Here is a 24854-nt window from a genome sequence, read left to right as displayed (position 1 = left end):
TTGTCCTTCTGGAAGTTTCTCTCATCTCCACATAGCTTCTCTGGACCTCAGCCTGTATGATCATTAGGTTCTTGGTCACCTCTCTTACCAAATCCCTGCTCCCGCAATTGCTCAGTTTGTCCAGTTGGCCAGAAGAATCGTGGTCACTCCAAACATCTTCCATTTCAGAATTATGGAGACCACGGTGCCTTTTGGAACCTTTGATGCTGCAGGAATTTTTGGCAGCCTTCTCCAGATCAGGGCATTGAAACAATCCCGTCTCTGAGCTCTACAAACAATTCATTTGAGACATCTGAACTACTAGCTGAACAAATGAGCTTTGTGGACCGAATGTTCTCCTCTCGTTTGTCCAATTTCTGATGTTCTTATGTCCTCCTTTGACCTCATGGCTTTTGAATTAGCCACAAGTGGACTCCAAACATCTCAGCGAGGATTAAAAGAATGGGATGCACATGAGAGGAAGCAAAGGTTCTGAATGGGAGATTTCATTTTTTTTATTTTTACTAGATAGATAGATAGATAGATAGATAGATAGATAGATAGATAGATAGATAGATAGATAGATAGATAGATAGATAGATAGATAGATAGATAGATAGATAGATAGATATTCATTTTAGTATAGTCGGCAGGATCACAAAAGATAGATAGATAGATAGATAGATAGATAGATAGATAGATAGATAGATAGATAGATAGATAGATAGATAGATAGATAGATAGATAGATAGATAGATAGATAGATAGATAGATAGATAGATAGATAGATAGATAGATGGGGCAGCAGGTGAAGTTTAGTTAACACAAACCTTGAACAGATTTTTGGTTTTCATTCCAGTCTCACTTTGTTTCTTGTCACATAATTTGATTTTCTACCTGCCTGAATGTTTTTATCTGTTTGTGAGTGTATGAGAGGAGTTCATTCGCATTAGTCTGTGGACCGCTAGAGGGCGCCAGAGTAAACACCTTAATAAATGACAGGTACTAAGTGTGACAGTGACCGCATTTCTCTAATGGAACATTGGCTGAGGTTGCGATGTCATTCGCCAACAAATAACACGCATATTGATTTTCCTGTGTTAGTTGAGCATTTCTCATCATAGTAAAGCCGAATATGGCGGCTTTCATCCTGCACGTCCTTGTCTACTAATGATCTTTGGCCAATGCTATGCATCCTGTCTGTTGGTTTCAGCCTCGTGCCCGATCCTCTGGCTCTGAACTGGACAAGAGGGTACAGATAATGGATGGATGATGGACTGCTCCTGAGTGGGCGGTGGGGTGGACTAGGAGGGAGGTGGATCATGGGTCTGAATCATTATGTGGACCCCACCTATTTAAGGGGACCCCAGGAAGAAATAGAATGTCATGTCAAAGCTTGAAAGTGACTCAGAACTGAACAGTCGCTACCTGAGAACAGCCATGTAGTTCAGTAGCAGAATGTGAAAGTGTGGAATAGCGGGATGGACAACCATTAAACCCCAGCACCTGAGATCATCAGCTGCCTATACAGGGTCTGTAAGAGGTCTTCGACGCCTTGGAAGTTTTCACATTTTATTGTAATACAATATTGAATCACTTGAGGTATAAGTTGGATTTTGGACACTGATCCACCCCCTTCGAGTCAGTATTTGGTGGATGGCAGCCCTGATAGCTTTGTGTTTTTGTGGTCAGATCTCTCTCTGTCAGCTCTGCCATTTCTCCCCATTCTTTTTAGCTCTGTCAGGTGTCATGGTGGTTGTGAGTCAACAGCCTTATCAACACTTTGCCATCTTCCTTGTCCTTGTCTAATTTCTCTCCAGACCCTACTGTCTTCTGGAATGGATTACTGACTCATGTTCTTCACTACTTTATCATCTCCTCTGAGACTTTCTTACCATTCTGACCTAACCTGCCCCTCTCGTCAACACTTTTGCCATCTTCCTTGTCATTGTCCTTGTCTTCTGTCGAGGCCCTGCTGTCATGTTATCGTTTCTGAACCCTCACCTTTGCTGTAATCTGTTCTAATTAGGCCCCAGCCTCTCTGCTGTGCTGACTGGACCATTGACCCTCTACCCATAATTGCTTTACCCCTCCCCCCATCTTTATCTTCAATACTTTGCTGTCTCCTCTGCTCTGACAGGCCCACTTCCTGCACTTTCTAACCCATCCATTCAAGTGTCAGTCTGCCACAGTCACAATTTTAAACCCATAATTATTGTAGTCTTCTCCATTCTGGTGGGCCACAATGCACCACCCAATTTCACTACCAGGCGTAAACAGTCATCTGTAAGGTGGACGTCAACCCTGCTGGTCACAAAGGCTGCATTGAGTGAGCCCAAGCTCAAGCATCGAGTGAGAAAGGCTCAGGTGTTTGAGTGTCTTCAGTCCCGCCTCCTGGCCCCTCCCCAAGTCTCAAACCCCACCCATCCAACAACAGTATGCTCATATATGTAAACTGGAATGGACAGCATAAGTTTAATGGAGATGTAACGCTGCCCACCCATAAGGGGTTCATCACCACCACTTATATTCATAAGAATTCTTTCTAAATGCTTTGAAATCTTTTTGATTTGTTTTGTCCAGCACCTCCTGACTCACTGGTACGAGAACACCCCCACATATGACATATCGTTTCACTCGTCTTGATGTCTAGTTGTGCAAGGTTCTCAGTGTTTTGAGCTTCCTCCCTTATTTTTATCCCGCTAGACTCACAAGCCCTTCATTTGTAGATAATATTTGGATCATATTTTATTGTAGAAAATTACACCCTTATGGTAAAGAGAAAACCAGTAGGTGTCTTCAGCAAAAATGATCAGAAGGACTTGAAGCTGTGCAGACCACCAGGGGTTCACCACCTAATGGGATGTGAGGAATCACAAAACATGGGGTTGGGTGATGTGGGCATGTGGAGTGTCGTTTTATGATATATCGAGGTTGATGATCATAAATGTTGTAATATTTTTGATGCTTGATTCTGTACTGGTGGTCCCAGCCCTCTAAAAGCCCCTCTGGGGAAGTGAAAAATAAACAAATCAGAGACATAGGCATGTGGGGTATCGTTTCAGACTATTTCCAGGTCACTAATTACAAAAATTATGTTATTTTGATTTTTTTCCCTACTACAGGCAAGAATATGTACAATTTAAACATTTAAATGAAAGCGCCCATTTTAATATGTCAGATATTTGACTGTTCTTGTTTATTATGTACTTTCACCTCATGAATTACATTTCTTAGGAACAGCCCAAATTAGGGTTGCTTGGTCTAATTTATTTCTTTTCCTGTGATTTAATGATTTAAACTGCATATCAGCTCTGAGAGGTGTTTCGCTGACCGTTTGAAATCTATGTTAGGCTGCCCACTTGAGAATGTGCCCCGCAGGTGGGCGTTCGGCCGGCCAGCTCTCCTCGTTGACCTTCAGCCAGCCTGTCATCAGAAATGAAAGGATTACGCAAGTCTCAGAGGCCGAGTTACATAATGGCAGCCGCTGCTTTCTGTCGCTCGCGTCTTTCCGTTTATATAAGCTCCCTCTTGGTAATGCCAGGTGGCACTAATAGCCTGGCGCTCTCATAGGCCGATTTGTGACTTAGGGGCCAGCGAGACAGACACGGCCGCCTCCGTGTTGTGACTCTTTACTCATCGCCGTTGGACCTTTGCTTGTGTTTGCGCTAACTCTGTGCCTTGTGGATCCAAACGACGGATGCTATTTCTACTTCTCGATGGCTTCACTAGGGGAAGACGTATTTTGAAAAGAGGATGAAACCAATCAAAGGCGGCCGAGGCATTCTAGAACCTCAGGTTAATTTCTGCCCCTTCAAAAAAGGGGCTGCAGGCTTCCATCCCAACCAATAACATCTTTTAATGGAATTCACTGCATTAATCACGCTGTCATTTCCCAGTGTCAGAAGTTAAAAACTTAGCGATTACAGGATGGAGCAAGCAATTCCTTGTGATACACACGAGTGAAGCCGTTCTTTTTATTTGTCTCTTTACTATTTTGATCCTTAATTAATACCGTAAATACTCGCGGATAAATCGGGGCCTGATTTCATCGTATAATTTCCGGTAATTTATAATCACAGTCGTATAAATCGAAAACTCACGCTATTGGTCCAAGAGATTATGACGTGGTAACGCCCACCGGAGAGAGTAACCACGGGGCACACGGCCTTTTCTTTTCTATGTATTGTGCCCACGTGACCACACAGTAATACCCAAACTATTCCGACGTGACGTTTGCAATGTTTTGTGTTTTTTGTATCAACATACACCTTTATCGTTAGAGCATCCCTTATCTACGATGGAGCGTCGATGAGAAGAAAATTTGAAGCTGGTTTTAAATTAAAAGTCGTGGCACGAGTAATTGGTAACTGCGCTGCTGCAACAAAATTCGAAACGTCTGAGAAACTGGTGCGGGATTGGAGGAGGCAAGAAGATGAATAAAAAAAATAAGTGTCGTACGTTTGAACGGGCGTATAAGTCGGGGTCTGATTTTTAATACTCGACTTATACGCGAGTATTAGGTATTCAAGTGATCATTTGCTAGTAAGCACTTAAACACATAACCCTGAATAATAATAATAATAATTCTGTGTATTTACAGTGCATCCAGAAAGTATTCACAGCGCATCACTTTTTCCACATTTTGTTATCTTACAGCCTTATTCCAAAATGGATTAAATTCATTTTTTTTCCCCAGAATTCTACACACAACACCCCACAATGACAACATGAAAACAGTTTACTTGAGGTTTTTGCAAATTTATTAAAAATAAAAAAACTGAGAAATCCCATGTCCATAAGTATTCAAAGCCTTTGCTCAATACTTTGTCGATGCACCTTTGGCAGCAATTCCAGCCTCAAGTCTTTTTGAATATGATGCCACAAGCTTGGCACACCTATCCTTGGCCAGTTTGGCCAATTCCTCTTTGCAGCACCTCTCAAGCTCCATCAGGGTGGATGGGAAGCGTCGGTGCACAGCCATTTTAAGATCTCTCCAGAGATGTTCAATCGGATTCAAGTCTGGGCTCTGGCTGGGCCACTCAAGGACATTCACAGAGTTGTCCTGAAGCCACTCCTTTGATATCTTGGCTGTGTGCTTAGGGTCGTTGTCCTGCTGAAAGATGAACTGTCGCCCCAGTTTGAGGTCAAGAGCGCTCTGGAGCAGGTTTTCATCCAGGATGTCTCTGTACATTGCTGCAGTCATCTTTCCCTTTATCCTGACTAGTCTCCCAGTTCCCCACAGCATGATGCTGCCACCACCATGCTTCACTGTAGAGATGGTATTGGCCTGGTGATGAGCGGTGCCTGGTTTCCTCCAAATGTGATGCCTGGCATTCACACCAAAGAGTTCAATCTTTGTCTCATCAGACCAGAGAATTTTCTTTCTCATGGTCTGAGTGTCCCTCAGGTGCCTTTTGGCAAACTCCAGGCAGGCTGCCATGTGCCTTTTATTAAGGAGTGGCTTCCGTCTGGCCACTCTACCATACAGGCCTGATTGGTGGATTGCTGCAGAGATGGTTGTCCTTCTGGAAAGTTCTCCTCTCTCCACAGAGGACCTCTGGAGCTCTGACAGAGTGACCATTGGGTTCTTGGTCACCTCCCTGACTAAGGCCCTTTTCCCCCGATCGCTCAGTTTAGATGGCCAGCCAGCTCTAGGAAGAGTCCTGGTGGTTTCGAACTTCTTCCACTTACGGATGATGGAGGTCACTGTGCTCATTGGGACCTTCAAAGCAGCAGAAATGTTTCTGTAACCTTCCCCAGATTTGTGCCTCGAGACAATCCTGTCTCGGAGGTCTACAGACAATTCCTTTGACTTCATGCTTGGCTTGTGCTCTGACATGAACTGTCAGCTGTGGGACCTTCTATAGACAGGTGTGTGCCTTTCCAAATCATGTCCAGTCAACTGAATTTACCACAGGTGGACTCCAATGAAGCTGCAGAAACATCTCAAGGATGATCAGGGGAAACAGGATGCACCTGAGCTCAATTCTGAGCTTCATGGCAAAGGCTGTGAATACTTATGTACATGTGATTTCTCAATTTTTTTATTTTTAATAAATTTGCAAAAACCTCAAGTAAACTTTTTTTCACGTTGTCATTATGGGGTGTTGTGTGTCGAATTCTGAGGAAAAAAATTAATTTAGATAGATAGATAGATAGAATTCATTTTCAGCATGCAGGAGGACCTTGAAGACCAATCAATGTACGTCATTCTGCCAGGGACTGCACTGACAAAATTTTTAAGTGGGTCTCCACCGATGCAATGCATCCACTGCAGAAATTGCACTCCTGACTTTCCTTCAATTACTTTGTGGCTGAAGTGCTGCAACACCTTCACCCCCAGTCCACTGCAAGGGGTTCACAACAGAAGTGAATGAGTTTAGTCGCCAGGAACAGGAGGAGCTGAAGACGTGTTGAGTTTTAAAGAATTTGCCATGCACTCTCTCCAACACATGCTACATCATCTTTTAACTGACTTTACTAAAAGGGTGCAAAGGAGGAACCCATCATATTTACACGCATGCACTGACCACAACTTTGAAATCAAAAGCAGGCAGATAGGCTACTGACCACAACACAATGATTTACAAAAGCAACTTTTAATAAAGATGTTTCGTAGCTGTCATTCCTCTCTCTGAAAGCCCAATTTAGCCTTTGAACCCTTCACTCTTTCTGTTATCACAAAAGGAATTCTCTCCCCGGTGCTCATGTGGGAGTGAGCGTCGCAGTCATTGGTCAGATCTTCTGCCTGTTTTGAAAAAAGACTAAAATGATTGGAGGCTAAATGTAGGGCACTGAGGGAGCAAACGGAGTGCTCATCTCCGAGAAACGGGTCAGTTCTAAAACACAGCAAAAATCTAAATGCCCGAAGAATCAACTGGGGGGCCTAAACTGGGACATGTATTTGGGGAAATACGTGACTCCTGATCAGACCATTCTCAAATCTATTATTGCGTACTAAAAATATTTGAGGTATAAAACAGCAGTGAAGGAGCTGGGAGTCACCTGTACGTGAATAGAATGCAATACCAGCACTTTACTTAGCATACCTGTGAATCTTCACTGTGGAACCCCCTCAAGCATTCAGTTCTTCACGGGTGATACAACCAAACCTGATTTTTGGCTGCATTGTGATGATTGATATTTCACTGTACCGGCACCTTTTCGTGAATCTTCAAGGGGGGCTCTCCCAACTCCTTAATCGAATATCACTGTATCACCACCAAAACTAGTACCACCAGTAATTGGTTTCTACTTCAAAGCACTACATCCATACATCCATTTTCAAACCTGCTTATCCTGATCAGGGTCACGGAGAAGTTGGTGCCGATTCCAACGAGCTTCAGGTGCTAAGTAGTGAAAAAGAGGGCAAAACAGAGATAAAGCTATGGGGCGACACCGTGACCCTGTGTATTATAAAGGCAAAAGAAATTCAACACTTCAGGAAAAAAAGAACGTCACTAAGGACTCGAGTCCCAGATAAGATTATCCAAGATGGTGACCATTCGGGTCAAATGCGAGCAAGGCAGGAAGAGGTGGGTCCAGGTGGATGGACACCGGAAGTGATGTCAGAGGTGGTGAGGCTGTCAATCATCCAGTCAGTAGAAGGAATGGAGAGAAGAGGTGTTAGAATGCAGCGCCGCCCTGTGGATTGGTAAGGAGTTACCACCACTAGAGCCTTTAGGCTGATCCCAAGGCGTATGTGTGTAACAACCTCTCAACAGGGCACCATGTTGAACACAGACACACACACACCCACTAGGGCCAATTTAGCAATGCCAGTTCCTGTAGCCTGCATGTCTTTGGACTATGAGAGGAACCTGGTTAGACCAGAGAAAACTCACATGGACATGAAGAGAACTCCACACAGGGAGCACCTGGGACACAAACCCTGGTCTGTCTGCTTGTTGCATGGCAGTACTGGTACCACTGTGCCACCATGTAAGGTAAAAAGGACTTTGAAGTTTAAATAGGGCCTTTCCTTGTTACCATGATACATTTTATGTAAGACGCCCATCAGTGTTCAGGTTAGGGAGCCCAAAGAACATTCACAGCGCTTCTGTTTCATGCTGTGCTTGGGCTCGGATGTACGGATCGTGAACAAAACGCACTTTACACTTTGTAACAGTAGACTCTTCTTCATATTTGTATTTTGCCCAGTAAGCAGGCACCCACACTGGAAATATGTCACACAAATCTGCTCCCACCGCCCCCACCATCCTAAGCCCAGCGTTACGCGAGCAGGTCAAATGGCTCTTGCCACGTCCTATTTAATCTCGCTGTGAGCGTTCACCTGAGCTGGCCTCTCTAGCAGAGCCTCTCCACACAAGGCCCACCGATGCTATTTGCACACTGCAGTCGGCCGCTGAACTCTGACTCACTGAACTGAACTCACCTCGTGGTACCTGGAATGGCCCCTCCAACTGGCAACACTGGCACAGACGCTTGCTTTAATGGACCTTCCATTCTAGTTTATTCATCAACTTTTTCTGCTTATATAAAAATATGAAGTTTTGTGAACTTTAATCCCGAATAAGAAATTCTAATTGGTTAATTTTTCGTTATTTGATAATTCATCAGGATGCGAGAAGATCAGGGATGCATCTGACTTTGTGAGTCACCTTAGTTGCCAGTCTTGCTTTGTTTTGTATTTTGTGTTGGTATGCCCATTCTTTTCTTGGCAGCCATGTTACATGGCTACACACATGCAAATGATACAAATCCCAATAATGTGGCAGAGGATGCCCGCACCTCCAGATCTTTGGTTGTTTAGAACTTTCCGTCGTGCTCAGAGTTAATATGCATTAGCCATGAAAATGTTTAGCTGAACTGTGCATTGTGTGAGAACAGGTTGCCCAGGTTCTATACCTGTCGGCAGGGCTGCATTCCAACCTAGCAATGCCATGTCCTCAGGTGGCATACCTCGTCGTGTTAGCTACAGGGCATGGCTGCATCGACACTTCTCGTGAGAAGGACCTGAAGCCTTGTGTGCAAGGCAGCCCACTGCTGCAATTCTTAGGTCGCATTACACGAGTCACAACCTCTAGATTAAGACCAAGATCAAGGTTCAAAGACCAGCTATCTATCTATCTATCTATCTATCTATCTATCTATCTATCTATCTATCTATCTATCTATCTATCTATCTATCTATCTATCTATCTATCTATCTATCTATCTATCTATCTATCTATCTATCTATCTATCTAATTTTGTGATCCTGCCGACTATACTAAAATGGATGTCTATCTATCTATCTATCTATCTATCTATCTATCTATCTATCTATCTATCTATCTATCTATCTATCTATCTATCTATCTATCTATCTAATTTTGTGATCCTGCTGACTATACTAAAATGGATATCTATCTATCTATCTATCTATCTATCTATCTATCTATCTATCTATCTATCTATCTATCTATCTATCTATCTATCTATCTATCTATCTATCTATCTAATTTTGTGATCCTGCCGACTATACTAAAATGGATGTCTATCTATCTATCTATCTATCTATCTATCTATCTATCTATCTATCTATCTATCTATCTATCTATCTATCTATCTATCTATCTAATTTTGTGATCCTGCCGACTATACTAAAATGGATATATCTATCTATCTATCTATCTATCTATCTATCTATCTATCTATCTATCTATCTATCTATCTATCTATCTATCTATCTATCTATCTATCTATCTATCTATCTATCTATCTATCTATCTAATTTTGTGATCCTGCCGACTATACTAAAATGGATGTCTATCTATCAGAATTTTTGAAACAACAACAACTATGCAGTCACCGTGGTGCCCCCCCACTGTATAGCCCCGCTGTATCTTTCTTGTCCACACTGTCATCTTTGATCTTACAAGAATCCCCGTGTATCTCTGACATTTTCCAGGTTTGTTTTCACAAAAGTAGGAGTAAGTAGGAATGTGGAGGTTTCATGATGAGATCCGTTATACTCACTTAACCTAACCTTTGTACCAACCAAACAATAAAGAAGCACCAGGCCTCACTCTGAAAGTGCCACCTGGTTTGTAGTGCCCATTGTGACTTTGTTGTTTGACCCATGAACTGCACTGGCAGATAAATGTTTGGCACATGTGTTTGCTCTGCTGTCACCGTTACACAATAACAGCAATCAATGTAGTAAAAAAAAAAAAAAAAGTGAAAAACAAAGGTGACGTGCACTTTGTTTGCAGGACCTTAAAGAGAGCTGAGATATTTAGACGTTTCTCTTTGTAAATCAGTTGCAGGCAGACAAATAAAAATAACAAGCAATAAAGGAATAGGCAAAAGCAGACTCTGATAAATAAAGTTACCAGGGTGGTTCTTCAGAGTAACGAAAGAAGGGAACCATTTTTGTATCTTTAAAGAACCATCCACTTGAAGCTTCCAGAAAGAATCTTTATCTATTTTGATGCATAACGAGTTGTTTAAATAGCCATGAATAGATGATAACAGAATTCTCCAGTTCCAGTGGGTTCCGGATATTAAAAGAACTCTTGCTGTATACAAATGACTCAGACTAAGTTCAGGTTTTTCTTGAAGTGTTGTTATCCTGCCGACTATGCTATACTTTTACAGTTTCTGCTTTGTCCACATTTTAGAAATCTTTACGAAGCCTAAAGACCCAAAGATCCCATTACAGAATGAGCTGGTTCTTTTTGAAGGAATGACTCATTCCAGTACAGTGCCGTTGTAGTGCCGGGATTTTTCAAAGTTTGCTGGAATCCAGGTTTACTCAGGGGTTTGTTCTCCCTGTGTCATTTTTATTTTAATTCTTAATGTGTAGAAAAGGTTCAAGATAGTATCTAAATGCCTTTCTTCTTCTATCCATAGTCTGAATTTTGCAGGAAGTGAAACGTCATTTGTTTCTTGAAATTTTTGGAAAACGGAAACTGTGAGTTTCGCTATGAATTCCATTTTGTATGAACTGTCTCGCTCATTGCTACTTTCATCACTAAATAGATCTCTAAACCATTGGATATCAACCATTGCACTCTCTGGAAGATCGACTACAAGTGGAGAGGATTTCTGCAGGCCGTGTTGCCCCAGCAAGTTCAGCTTGTGAGCAGGAAGTAAGATGTTGAAAGAAGTGTCTAAGGAACCCAAAAATTCATTACGAGACCCCCAGAAATCTCTTACCATGGTTGGTGTCAAAGTATCTGAGTCTATACCATTTAGAAAGAGGCCTCACAAATGAGATCTTCAGCGGAGGTGTGCCAGAAAGAACATCACAGCAAGACTAAAGTGTCCCCATGGGCAAAGACTAGGACCTCTGGAACAGACAAGGCAAAGACGGAGTTATTTGGCCACAGAAACAGAAGATGTGTTTGATGAAAATGAAAGGCAGCATTTGACCAGAAGAACTCGATAGCAACTGTCCAGCACGGCGGTGTCAATGTCCTGGTTTGGGGCAGCTTGGCTGCATCAGCTCACCATCAGAGAATCCATTAGAAATGACTAATTTCACCAGAGGGTGATATGAGGATACTGTGAGACCACCTGTCAGATGATTGAAGGTTCACCAGAAGTGGATCATGACAATGACCCTAAACATACCAGTAATCTATAGCTGAAAAGAAAGCAATGGAAGTTTCTGGGATGCCCAAGTTAAACCCTGGATCAGCTGTCCGGGGATTCAAAACGGGCTTGGCATGGAAGAGACCCCTCAAACATCACACAGCTGCATGGAGAGGTGGAGAAACCTGTTGATGTCAGAGTCTGGTAAACAGTCCTAGAAAATGACCACTTCAGGGGACAATGCCAGCTGTTAGAGACAAAGGGGCACCAGCGTGACATGGAAATGGCATATTTGTTCATTTGTTTTGTTGAGTAAATTAAGTCAAATTTTGATTGTTTTTGTTTCAGTTATATTACATTTATCTGACACTGTTCAAATGAAAATCGAATATTGATACGTCCACATATGTAAAAAAATTTCCTGGGGTGTCCTTACTTTTTCACACGACTGTAATTAATAAAGATAAGGCCGCAAACGACGGGATTTCGCCCTTTATAGTCGGGCAAGGCGCCGGTAAGACATCTTAAACACTCAGCCGACTTTCTTTACGCCTTTCGTGCCCTGCTGGTTTCAGTTCAAGTCGGCTCTTATTCTGTGACCCCTCGTGACCAGACAATGGCCGAAAACCTGAGGTGCCCAGCCGGCAGCTGGAGGGTGCACCGCGCTGGGTGTTGGTTCTCATCCGAGTCTGTAAAGAGGCGGGTCGGCTGGGCGGTGTTAGCGGGGCCGTGTGAAGGGGTGGCGGAGGAGTGGAGAGAAGGGAGGAGGGGGGCTTGCAATTGGGGTCGTACGAGGTGAAGCCAGGCCCTTGAATGAACTCATCTGGCGAGGAGACAAATACGGCTGTCCGCTGCGGGAGAGGGGCACAGGCGATCGCGGCGCGCTGGGACAAGGAGCGCACAAGACGGAGCGGCAGGTAGGACTCGGGACTGAAAAGGAGGACTGGGGCGGAACGACAAGCAGTGTCGGGGGTTCCGGCCAAGAAAGAGGGGAAAAGTCCATCGAGTAGCTTTGTGTAGTTAATTGTACCGAACAAGAACTTAAATGATCTAATAATAGGGAAGAGTGAGCGCAATCTTAGAACCTTTGCGCAATCGCGCGCTATTATATAAATATCTGGAGAAGCAGACGGCCTCTGTGTGTGTGCGCGCGCACGTTTATCAGATCGGCCCCAAACCGTCGTTATATAACCTCTGTAATTACACAAGTTGTGGATTTGCGCTGTTGCAGAATAAAGAGCGGAGGCGCAAAGTGATCGGCGGTCCGAGCCAAACCGGGGGGCTCGTTTGTCCGTTTAATGAGGAGGAAAACCGGCGGGCAGAGAGCGCCCTCTCATTGGCACAGCGCGTTAAAGTGCTGGCAGATTAGCGGGCCACGTCTTAATGTATACGACCTATGGATGACTGTAAGCTGCTTAATTATAGTACCCCGAGCAGCATTGCCTTACATGACTTGTTTCAAAATGGGAACACGACTGGGACACAGCAAACTGGGTCGTCTTTACGGACTGCCAAAGGGGCACAGCAGGCAGAACTGCTGGAGTTAAATAAACTCCAATAGTGTTTAAGTAACTATTAAGTGTAAACATGAAAGGACTGAATCCGTATTGAGACCTAAAGTGTTAATTTAACACTATTAATATTAATTATTGCTTGACTGATGCCTTTATCTACTTACAACATCGGAAACATTATTGATTCAATTTCTTTTCCTTTTCCAAACTGGATCACAGACAGGTGAAGTAACTTGCTCAGGGTCACACAGTGTCAGTACACTCCTACAAATGGAGGTGCCATAGTGGTCCTTTAGTGCGATGTATTTCTCAGCCGCTGGGTCATGGCCTGCTGCAGATGGGTCACAAGTTACTTTTGTTTCTAATGGTAATGTTGGGCACTACAGTGGGCATCACTCAGACGATTCTGCTCGATCAACCATGGGGCACTGCAAAGCAAAGACACTTAAATGAGAAAATGTGGATGGTGGCACCAAATAAACTGAGGGACACTGGCACAGGGAAAGCATTTATCTAGTCCTAATTTATTTAAAGAGCTTTTGTATTAAGCCAAATTTCCCCTTGGAGATATCTATCTATCTATCTATCTATCTATCTATCTATCTATCTATCTATCTATCTATCTATCTATCTATCTATCTATCTATCATTTAATTGTCAATTTAGATTTTTAGTCTTGCCTACTACACCATCTATCTATCTATCTATCTATCTATCTATCTATCTATCTATCTATCTATCTATCTATCTATCTATCTATCTATCTATCTATCTATCATTTGTCAGTTTATCTAGATTTTAAATCTTTCCTACTACACTATATCTATCTATCTATCTATCTATCTATCTATCTATCTATCTATCTATCTATCTATCTATCTATCTATCTATCTATCTATCTATCTATCTGTTTGTCTATTATTTGTCAGTATATCTAGATTTTAAATCTTTCCTACTACACTATATCTATCTATCTATCTATCTATCTATCTATCTATCTATCTATCTATCTATCTATCTATCTATCTATCTATCTATCTATCTATCTATCTATCTATCATTTAATTGTCAATTTAGATTTTTAGTCTTGCCTACTACACCATCTATCTATCTATCTATCTATCTATCTATCTATCTATCTATCTATCTATCTATCTATCTATCTATCTATCTATCTATCTGCTTGACGGTTCCAGAAAGATCCATTATTCATTTAGTTCCATAATAGACTCCATAAATAACCATAAATAGATGACAACAAATTTATAAAATCCTTATGGCTTCCTGATTTTGTCAGGACTCTCACCGCCTTCACTCACAGGCGCAGTTCAAGTTTTCTTCATCTGTTTTATCCTGCCAGGTAGCCCAGACACTAAAGATTTCTGATCCTGCCCAAAGGAGAAAGAATCCCAGAATTTCCAAGAGTGGCTGTGGGATTTGAAGCCACAGCCTTAGGGTTTGTGGCCCAAAGCTTAACCAGCACACCACACTAATGAGTCTGTTCTGTGGAAGTCAGTCCTGGATGGGACGCCATTTGATATCAGAAGACAAAACGTTCAGAATGTGTGAAGAGTCTAAACCTGGCGGTGCATTTATATTGGAGCAGCAAAGTGTAAAAGGATGATGGTTCACTTATATAGTATAATGAAAATATGACACACATATTGCATGAAGAATCCATTATATTTCTATATAATAAAAGAGCAAAAGTCATTTTTTTAAACAGTTTTTTTCCTGTGAAGTCTTATCAGGATTAACACTCCGGGCTGCAGGAAGCAATGCTAGTGGTGCACCAGTCTGTCTCAGGGTTCAAGTCGCCATGTCAGGAGGTGACCGTCTGAAGTCAACCTGAAGAAGTGGCGTCGTTATTTGGGTCTCTGGGGCTTTAGCCGTAGATCTCAAGCATCCAGCCCCTGGACTTTTAGAGACAGAGACACCACCTGCAATCCATCCAACCCCTCCACCACCCCTGGTCCAAGGCTTCTAGACCCTGATCTTCCTCCAGGTCTGCTATCTGACTTGCATGTAGAACTGCATGAAAATTTTTTGTGGTACATTAAGACCCCAGTCCCCCCCATCCCGCTATACTGAGTATTGAAAAACTCCAAGCAAACTCAAAGTGTGACCCCCCCCCCCCCCCAACACACATGTTAAATAACTGCATTATCAGAGAAAGGGGCTGAGCCCCTAATAAATGCTGACACGCGACACCCCTGGCCTCAAGGTGTTAGAGAGGCAAGCAGGTGGACTCAGGGCAGACTGGGACTCCTGACAAAGACTGGCGCTCGGTAAATATTGAGATGTGCATTTAAAGATTCTGATTCAGCAAACTCCAAGTCCCATGATGCCCTGCTGGAATCTGGGACTACCACTGCAACCCATTGGGGGTGCTGCCAGCAAGTGGTTCGGGGGAGGCAGTGCCCTCCTGAAGCTGCCTTTCTTCCATCTTTCCACTTCATGGGCATCCTGGATGGGTAAGGATGCCAGCCGTGCCTCACAATACAAACAAACTAACTAATTAATTAATTAAACAAATCTAGAATTTCCTGTCTTGTATATGTCACTACGTCAGTTTGGTTGGCTGGCTGATTGACTTTTTTGGAAGTCCCCGGCGGACTTTCTGTCATGCAGCCCAACAGGGTCCTCCTCATGGTCTGTTCCTTGTATACTCTGCCAGTTGCTGACTGACATTTTTGGGGTCCTTTAGCTTGATCTCTTATTGGGGCCCCTACACCCCCCATATATATTTAGAATTAAACATTCTTAATTTGAATATTTTTTCATTTATGGCCAATATGAAACTTTAATAACTTTTTAATTTTTTATTTTAATTGTTATTTTGTATTAAATCACAGCAGTATTAATACAAGTGTCTAAGGAAAAAAGAGTCTTCAGTGCGAGTCCCCCAATGACGTCACTCTTTCATTACATCTTGAATGGCGTCTCTCTTTACAAGTCGCTTTAAAATCAGATGCAGGCTGAGGTTTCATAAACCTTTTATCATTTATTATGGAGCCTATTAAATAAGTTCAGGTTCATTCTGGACCCCGCGTTTGGAAGGCACTTCAGAGAAAACAAAGATGTTTTCTCGATGGCGTCGCTCTGATGCTTTGTCACCTTTGATGATTTAAGAGGCATGCAGGTAATGTCGTGGATGTGCTAACCGTGCGCACAGCGAAAAGTAGGACGTAGGTGACAATCCAGGACACGAGCTCTGCTGTCCCTTGCGATCACAAACAAAGCCCCCCCCCCACACACACACCCTTAGCGCCCGCACCCTTCCTCGCTACTTCAAAGTAATCCACCTGATGCCAAGTGACGACTGCGGCTTTTGACGTGTCAGCCTTTCTAATCGTCCTAAACCGACGGCTTAAGACCCGAAATGTCAGCTCCAATAACGACCCCCCTGTTTAGCTTCTTCTTTGGTAAAGGCTGTGCCGTTTAAAGCCACTGAGAGCTCGTGTCACTTTTAGCTCGGGACAGTCTAGTTACGCAATAAACGAGGAGTTGTGTGTGTGTGTGTGTGAGTGGGGGCGGGGGGGGGGGGGGGGGGGGGGGGGATTAACAGTTCTCAGGCTCAGTTCTCAGGTTCTCAGTCCCCTCAGGCTCATACAGTTTGTCTTTTGACACCACCAGGAGTTAATGTAAGATTTAATAAAGAGTTCATCTCCGCCACTTATTAGACAAAAGACAACAGTGATGTTTAAACGAGCACATCGGATAATCAGTTCGTGAAGTCGGCGTGATGTTAGGCGTGGGCAAGCAGAGAAACGAGAAAAGAGAAAATCCATCCGGTCAGGCATTTTGTTCTTCTTTCATTCTGAACAGCACCTACACTAGCTGTGAATAATAATAATAATAATAATAATAATAATAATAATAATAATAATAATAATAATAATAAAAGAAGAAGAAGATATTGCATTTATATTCATTATAGCGCTTTTAAGACTCTCACAGCGCTTTGCATAAAGAGGGCGGAGCCACCTCAACACCACCAATGAGAGGCGCAACACAAAAATAAACTACCAAGTAATAAGGTGGACAGTAAGACTTCAGGGACTTTCAGAACTCGACTTGTTGTGGAGTGGATAGGACTAGCGAGCTTTGCTGGGCTGAATGGCCTGTTCTCGTCTAGATTGCTCTAATGTTCTAAACAACATTTATTAATAAAGTTCATCCATTATACTCATCAATTATAGAAAGATGAAGGCTGCTACTTGTACATACCAAAAGGGTGCCCTGCTCCATTGCAATTTCAGAGGGGGCACACGTGGCAAAAGGCAAACTCTGGCACACAACGGCACAACGAGAGCTGCACGCGTGTTGAATGTCGGGAGAAACTGAGGCGGCAATGCTGACCACTCAAGAGACCCATGATAACCTAAACAAGTACGAGGTGTGGAAAAGTCAATCTTTTCAAAATCAGACTTAAAATAATAAGATTCAAATATACGAGATAAATAGAGATGGCAGCCATTATATAATGAAAATCTAAAGATGAAAGGCACTATGTAATCAAAAGAAGTTAAAGGCACCATATAATAATTAGAGAAACGTGAACAGCAGTATGAAATGAAAAAAATGATTGTAAAGTTAAATGCAACTGAAAGGCACTACATGATGGATAGATAGATTTTTAAGGCACTATATAATAGATACATACCTACATATGCAAAGCACTATATAAAACATAGGAATTATAAGGTTTGGGAGCTGGTTCCTTAATTAATCTCCTTAATGTATGCTTTCATTCTAAAAGACGTCCGTTTCTTAATCTTAATATGAGGAACTCTTTTAACATGATTCTTAGAAATGTAACTAAATTATTAGTCAGTTGCCCTCCTTTCCCAGCGTCCTCCCAATCGTCTGTGCAATCTGGAAACAAAATTGGACTTCTATTTCAAATTGGCGCAATCAAAAACTTAGTGCGAAGTAATGAAACTGTAATTCATAGATGTACACCAGATGGCGCTGTTGGAAAGGTTTTACGCTCTTTGTTTTGTTAACTTCATTCTTTCATTAGATCGTGCTCAAGAAATCAACGCACCATCAAGGAGATAGATAGATAGATAGATAGATAGATAGATAGATAGATAGATAGATAGATAGATAGATAGTGCCCACCACCAACTATCTATCTATCTATCTATCTATCTATCTATCTATCTATCTATCTATCTATCTATCTATCTATCTATCTATCTATCTATCTATCTATCTATCTATCTATCTATCTATCTATCTATCTATCTATCTGCTTTCCAATGCCTCTTTTCAGCTTTCTCTTTGTTTCTTGCTTTGTGTGAATTGCAGATGAACACCACAACTCACATTCCTTGTGGTGGGTGAATAAATGAGGAAGTTGAAGTCGGCCTTCTTCCCCCGAGATGGCTTCAGTCTGAGGGGGCACTGATCCTCTGTGTATGCCAAGGAACACGGTTAGTTGTTTTTGCCCCCTTATCCTTTGTCTCTTGCTTATTATTGTACTTTATTTCATTTTAAATGTCTGTGCTAGAAAAACAGATAGACTCTTCCATGTTCGCCGGGTTGTGCAGCCTTTGCATTTCCTAATTTTTTTGTCTTTTTGATCCAACTTGCTTAAATGTCTCAGCCATGTTTTATATTAAGTGAGTAAATGCAGTTCGATTGTGCCCACCAGACATCTGGCCAGTTCAGTTTGCAGGGTGTTGCAGAAGTGCAATGGCAGCCGACTGGGATGCACGAGTCACAGACCTCTGGAGTTAAAGATGCACATGACACGGCCATCAAAGATGATCCCTGATTTGTTTGAAGGTTCATTAGTCCTGACATGATGGGTTGAAGTGAACCTGGCGCGGTCTTCTTCCATTACCAAAAGGACCAAAGGCAGATCGGGACAGTAGAGAGTGTTACTCCCTGACAAGAGAGTGGCGGCTCTGAGGCTTGGGATCTGCACTGGCAATCAGAAGGTTGCCGTTTCGAATCCCGTAAATGCCAATAGGGACTCTGCTCTGTTGGGCCCTTGAGCAAGGCCCTTAACCTTCAATTGCCGAGCACTTTGATTAGTGAGAAAAGCGCTATATAAATGCAAAGAATTGTTATTATTAAGAGGGACGTCTTCAGCAGGACTAAGGCCTCCACTGCCTTAGCAGCACTGAGACTACAATGGGATGGCCGAACAACAACAAGAACAACAAATCCAGACTTACACATAGGGAGGCACTGGGGTCCTGGACTTTTACATTTACATTTATTTGCTTAGTAGATACTTTTATCCAAAGCAACTTACAAAGAAGGTCATCAAAATGGAGTAGACGTCAGTCTGGTGGACTCTTTGGAAACAGGTGTGACAGGACAAGGTGACAAATTGATCGTCACAAGTGAAGAACTCAGAAGAAAATACCAGCAAGTTACAATTTCTTGGTTAGAAGAACCCATCAAAGCTGCCATTGATTAGACAGAAACACAGAAGAAGATGAGGGTCTTCAAACACTTCTTCAACACGCTGAGGGAGTCAGAAGTCTGAACAGAAGTGGGCCGCTCGTTCCCCCAGCTATCTTGAAACGAGTTTGTATTGAAATCTGACGCCATGCAAAGGTGGCATCACCAGAGGTCATTCATGAGCAGACCTGAGTGGTCGAGAAGGAGCACAGGACCTGATGAGTGTCTCCGTGTACACAGAGGTGCTGACCCGCGGACCACCCTGCAGGCCGATGTCAAGTATTTGCTGCTCCAAGGAGACAAATGTGGTGAACTGGTAGGAGGAGGGATGTGTGCCCACCTTGGCTGGCTGAACACGAGACGTTCCACTGCATTTTGAGTCACCTGTGGTGGCTTGGTGACACATGCCACTTCTCAGATATGACAGGATGAAAGCCTGGACTAGGAGTTGATGCCACAGGAACCCAATGTTGTGATGTGTGCCCACCTTGGCTGGCTGAACATCACATGTGTCACTGCATTTTGAGTCACCTGTGGTGGCTTGGTGACATATTCCAGTTCTCAGGTGTGACAAGACCAAAGTCTGGGCCACACCAGGTGTTGTGCTCCATACTCTGTCAGATGTGGTCCGATCTTGCACACGTTGTATGGAGTGAATCTACAAGACTGAGAGACCCCCGCAACACCACCCCAAGCTCACGTGCTGACTTAGCAGTGACGAGCCCAGCTGGACAGAGATGAGGCGCCCAATAGACAGAAGAGCTGGCATAACAAGGAGCTCCGTCTTTGCCACAGGGAGCTGGCGTTGGTGGTCCTTCGTCTAGGTTGCCACATCAGTGTGACAGGCAGAGGGGTCCTACCAGATACTGTGTGGTCCTCTGGAGAGGAGTGATAGGTATCATCAGCAAGAGACCACTGGCCTGGCCGACAGCGTCCACTGAGTACGTGCATAGGAAGAAGAGGAGATGGCCCAGCACCCGCCCTTGGGGGACCCCCATGCTTGCCAGGTGCACGTTTGACGTCTCTTTTAACTAGGAGCAGAACTAGGAGTCAAACTGAGGAATGCAGGGGTGGGTTTGGGTACTTTGGGGCAAAGCACTTGTGTCTATTGGTGACTTTTCTTCTTCACATATTCAAATGTAAAGTAACTGCAGGCGTATTTTGCTTTCTTTTTCATGTAATTCTTTTATAACTCGGGAATATTTGGCTGTGACTTACCATTTTCCTTTTCCTGCCACTAGATGGAGCACATGAGGCGCTAACAGAACCCAACCTGCAGAGTGGACATTTGGAATCGAGCAGCTGGCCGTCCAGAAATGAGTGGACCAATGCTAGGCAGTGCCATCCCTCACCCAGCCTCCGAATTCCTGCAGGAGGTCTTTCCCCCTCTTCACGTACCCACTTCGCTGACCTTTACGGAGGAAGCTGCATCCATCCTGACCACCAATGGTCTCCTGGCCCGCTCTCTGCTCGGACCTGTGCCCGCCAAGCGTAAAGGAGTCAACGGCTTGCGAAGGAAAAGGGAATTCATACCGGATGACAAAAAGGACAATGGCTACTGGGATAAGAGGAAGAAAAACAACGAGGCGGCCAAGCGCTCCCGTGAAAAACGACGGGTCAGCGACATGGTCTTGGAGAACAGGGTCCTCGCCCTCCTGGAGGAGAATGCCCGGCTCAGAACCGAACTGCTGGCGCTCAAATTCCGGTTTGGACTTGTCAAGGATCATTCCGAAGTGGCCGTCCATTCCTTGTCGTGCCCAGTGAGCGGCCCCCAGCAGGGTTCTGCCAAATACCACCCTGGACCAGCAGGTCACTCCAGCTCTTTTCCTTATTTGGCGCAGCCTCCTTGTCCAGCCGAGGGACGTTCCCATATCCATCCCCAGGGATTTGCAGGTCGCCCGTTGAGTGACAACCGTGAAACTCCTAACTTTTCGGAAGACTCAGGGTTTTCCACCCCGGGGGGCTCACGCGTCAGTAGTCCACTGTTCTTTGATGACCGGCTCAGTGAACATGGCAGATACTCTCCTCCAGGCTTTGAGGGGCAAATGTGTGCCAGGATTAGCGACCTAGAGACAGAGTCCCTTGAAACCATAGGAGAAGGGAATTGCCCCAGCGAAGTCGTGCCAACAGGCAGGCTTGACCCCGGGGATGGCATCAAGAGCCTCCCCCACAAGCTACGCTTTAAGGCAGCAGGAGGTCCGGAGTGTGTGGAGCCAACCCCAGAATCCTTCATGCCACAAGGGAAGACCCTGGCACCAACTGTCTGCAGGGGGCCAGTTGAAGAACAGACGTATACTTGTGTCCAGCAGAGGGGTCCCTTGGACCGTAGGGGCATGCAGTCTGGGTGGCACAGACAAGGTGTAGGATCCAAAGGACAGATGTCAGTTGACTCTGGGTACTGTGCCCGGCACCGGGCGCCTTCGGGTAACGAAGCTGGCAGCCCTTCCGACAGCTCCGCACTCAAATCCCAACTGGCCTTCTTGTCAGAGGAGGTTGCCCAACTGAAGAGGCTCTTCTCTCATCACCTTCTGCCGAAAGCCCTCTGAGCCCAGGAGACGATCACGCTGGCTTCACTTCTGAGCGACTAACCTCTTGTCTCAGGAAGGGCATTGAACAAACGGGCATGGCTTCATTAACAAGAGTCCACAGAGAAGCCACCCGAAACTTTAGCTCCACATTGTGGGCGCCACCAGGTGGAGGAGACAGAATATGGCAACCTTGAAAGTCAAAAAAAAAAAAGCTGGAGGGCGTTGTAATCAAACGCCATGATGGTCGCTCTGCTCCGACCAGACCCCTTTACACGGGGAGCGTTTTAAAGAGGGGCGCTGGCTTTGAATCTGGAGAATAGCTGTCTTCTCGGAGGGTCCATCCTTTTTGTCTTTTATCTCTCTATGTATATATGATATGGCGACTGTCAAGCATACCAGAAACGGCAAGTTGGCTCGGAGGGGGTCCTCACTGGGTGGGGTGGGATGCCAGAGCCCTCCCGTGTTCAGTAATCCTCTCCGTGCTTAGCCATTTATGATAAAGCTTTACCCACAGCTGTGCTGACTACATGGCACTGCGGCTCTGCAAGTGCAACGTGTGGTGTTACTGTTTTGTGGCACATTAGGGGGTGAACGGTGATAAATAAAGAAATCATCTCATTACTAAGGTGCTAAATAATTAAATAAATGAACACGTACCTCATGGCATACCTTTGTTACATTCTAGCAGAGAGTGGAGGATTACTGACTACAGGAGGGTCGGACACCAGGCCCCGCCCACACCCGACCCCGCCCCATCCCTCAGCGAAGGCCACTTCAAACAGCCTGCATGTGTAACTGAGAATGGGCGGCTTGTGCTCTGGTAGGTTTAGTGCAGACGGTCACCGACGCGCAGCTCGATGTCACAACTGGGACAGCAGCCACGTGTTTCATGGGCGCACTTTTCTGTCGTTTGCACCCGAGAGGGTAGAATATCAGTGCCTGATCCACGCATTGTGTCATCCTAGGCTCCCACAGGGCAAAGCGTGTGAACATGGACAGCTTGTGAGCCATCCCTAGGAGGGGGGGACTGACGTCTTTCTTGTCCTTCACACCCATTTTGCCTTTTTGTCACACACTCTCAGCAGCTCGGGCTCCTGCTCCAGTTTCACTATCCGTGGTTCAGTTTCGGTTTATCATTAAGTTGCCCTTTACGGCTTTTCGTTTCCCACCATGTTTTTCTTTGTTGGCTCCGCCCCACTCATGAATATTAACGAGGTACCGTTAAGTGACAGAAGGCCTAGAGATATTCCTGCTGTTTTGCAGCGTGGTGTTAATTTATCCACTAGATGGCAGCAGAGTTCCGTCCTGAGTGTCATTCAGTGCTTAACCTCATAAAGCGGGTCATTCCACGCCCCCCCACGCCTGAGCCCGACTCGGGTTTAATTGTCATTACATAGAATTCCGAGCCCAAGCCACCTTCAGGGGTACTTTGGGGCTCAATTGCGCCGTCTCTGGTGTGATACGTGTTGTTCTTCAGGGGAATCAATTTTATGCCCCATCTTCGGACCGCCTCACATCACCAGCTTATGTACAAATGGAATTTTATTCTTAAAGGGACTTCATTCGATTTGTGGGCGCATGTCTAATGTTCAAACACAAGGGCTCAATGTCACAACCATTCTTTTATTCTCATGGTGACGCCTGAGACACACACACACACAAACACACACACTCATTCACTGCAGGAGTGTCTCCCCTCGGAGTGATTTGTTCTACTATTAGTTGTGCAAAGAGCCCTCTGATAGCTCTGGACAGAATGTTAAAAAAGCAATAAATAAATAAATAAAAAGCCCACCTGAATGTTTATTTGTCCATTAGCTTCTGAAATATTCAAATTAATAAGCAGACACAAAAGCCCCGTGACAGATTACCAGGCGATTGATTAAAGGACGGTGCAGCCATGAAGACAACAACAGAGACAGAAAAAGTCACCTGATAGTGGCAGGGCCAGGTGACAGTATAATAATGTCTTAAGGATCAGTCTGTCCCCCCCCAAGCCCCAAGGTGACAGCAGGTGAACCCAAGGTGGGAAAGTGAAGTAGCAGTGCTGATCACCCAGCCCTTGTAAATTCATGTCATGGACAGGGGAGGCCACCAGAGGGCACTCTATGAAGAGCTTTGAGTTATTGGCAGGGCGCTATAATCCCCTGATCCACTGGTGGGCTCATGTCAGAGACTTTGAGGAGGTGAGGAGGCTGAAGGGACACGCTGGAGGAATCCAGAAGAGCCAAAGTGAAACAAGTGGGGACACAAGTGGGGACAAACGTGTGACAGGAGTGTTGGCCATCCTTCATGTAATTTCAGAGAAGTAGCTACAACTTGCTTAACACTGTTTGCAATTTTGACTTTGTGTAAGTCCCTTTGATCATCCCTCCCTTGATTCTGATTTATTAAAACCCTTATTTTTGATACAATTGATGCACATTTTGCTTTTTTTGCTGCCATTTAGAGGTGCCCAGTTCCCCACAGGCTACAATACCAAGGGAGAGCTTCCCATAAAATCTTAATGGAACTTGTGTTGTGTACGCCAGTAGACAGGATTTTGTGAACATTGTGTCACATTTTTAAATATACACAGCATTCCTGCAGTAACGGTGGCATGAATGTTCAATTTTTATGATCACAGAACTAAATCTGAGGAAAATAAAAATGTTTAAAGAAAGAGTCGCGGAGCATTGACTACAGAAAGAAAACCAGCACTTTAACTTGGGGACTTGAAATTGAAAACACACAAAAGAGGGGATGAAGAAGAAGAAGAAGCCATTTAAATGACAAGCCACATGATTTTAGGACCAATCAGAGCTGCAGAAAAAAAGAGCAAGGAGGGAGCAGGGATATTATAACTGTGTTTAATCTCCTGGAATGT

General features: G+C 44.2%; 1 protein-coding gene across 1 annotated transcript; it reads left to right on the top strand.

Moving 5' to 3' along the window:
* The first annotated feature begins 12263 nt into the window (after positions 1-12263).
* Positions 12264-24402, top strand: LOC114667489 (nuclear factor interleukin-3-regulated protein-like). The gene is made up of 3 exons (XM_028822794.2): positions 12264-12440; positions 18354-18478; positions 20702-24402. Exon 3 carries the CDS (start codon positions 20777-20779, stop codon positions 22004-22006), a length of 1230 nt encoding a protein of 409 aa, XP_028678627.1. The 5' UTR covers positions 12264-12440; positions 18354-18478; positions 20702-20776; the 3' UTR covers positions 22007-24402.
* The last annotated feature ends 452 nt before the right edge of the window (positions 24403-24854 follow it).

Source organism: Erpetoichthys calabaricus, chromosome 17, assembly GCF_900747795.2.
Source record: "Erpetoichthys calabaricus chromosome 17, fErpCal1.3, whole genome shotgun sequence".
Lineage (NCBI taxonomy): Eukaryota > Metazoa > Chordata > Cladistia > Polypteriformes > Polypteridae > Erpetoichthys > Erpetoichthys calabaricus.
This window is presented reverse-complemented; position numbering and strand designations above follow the sequence as displayed.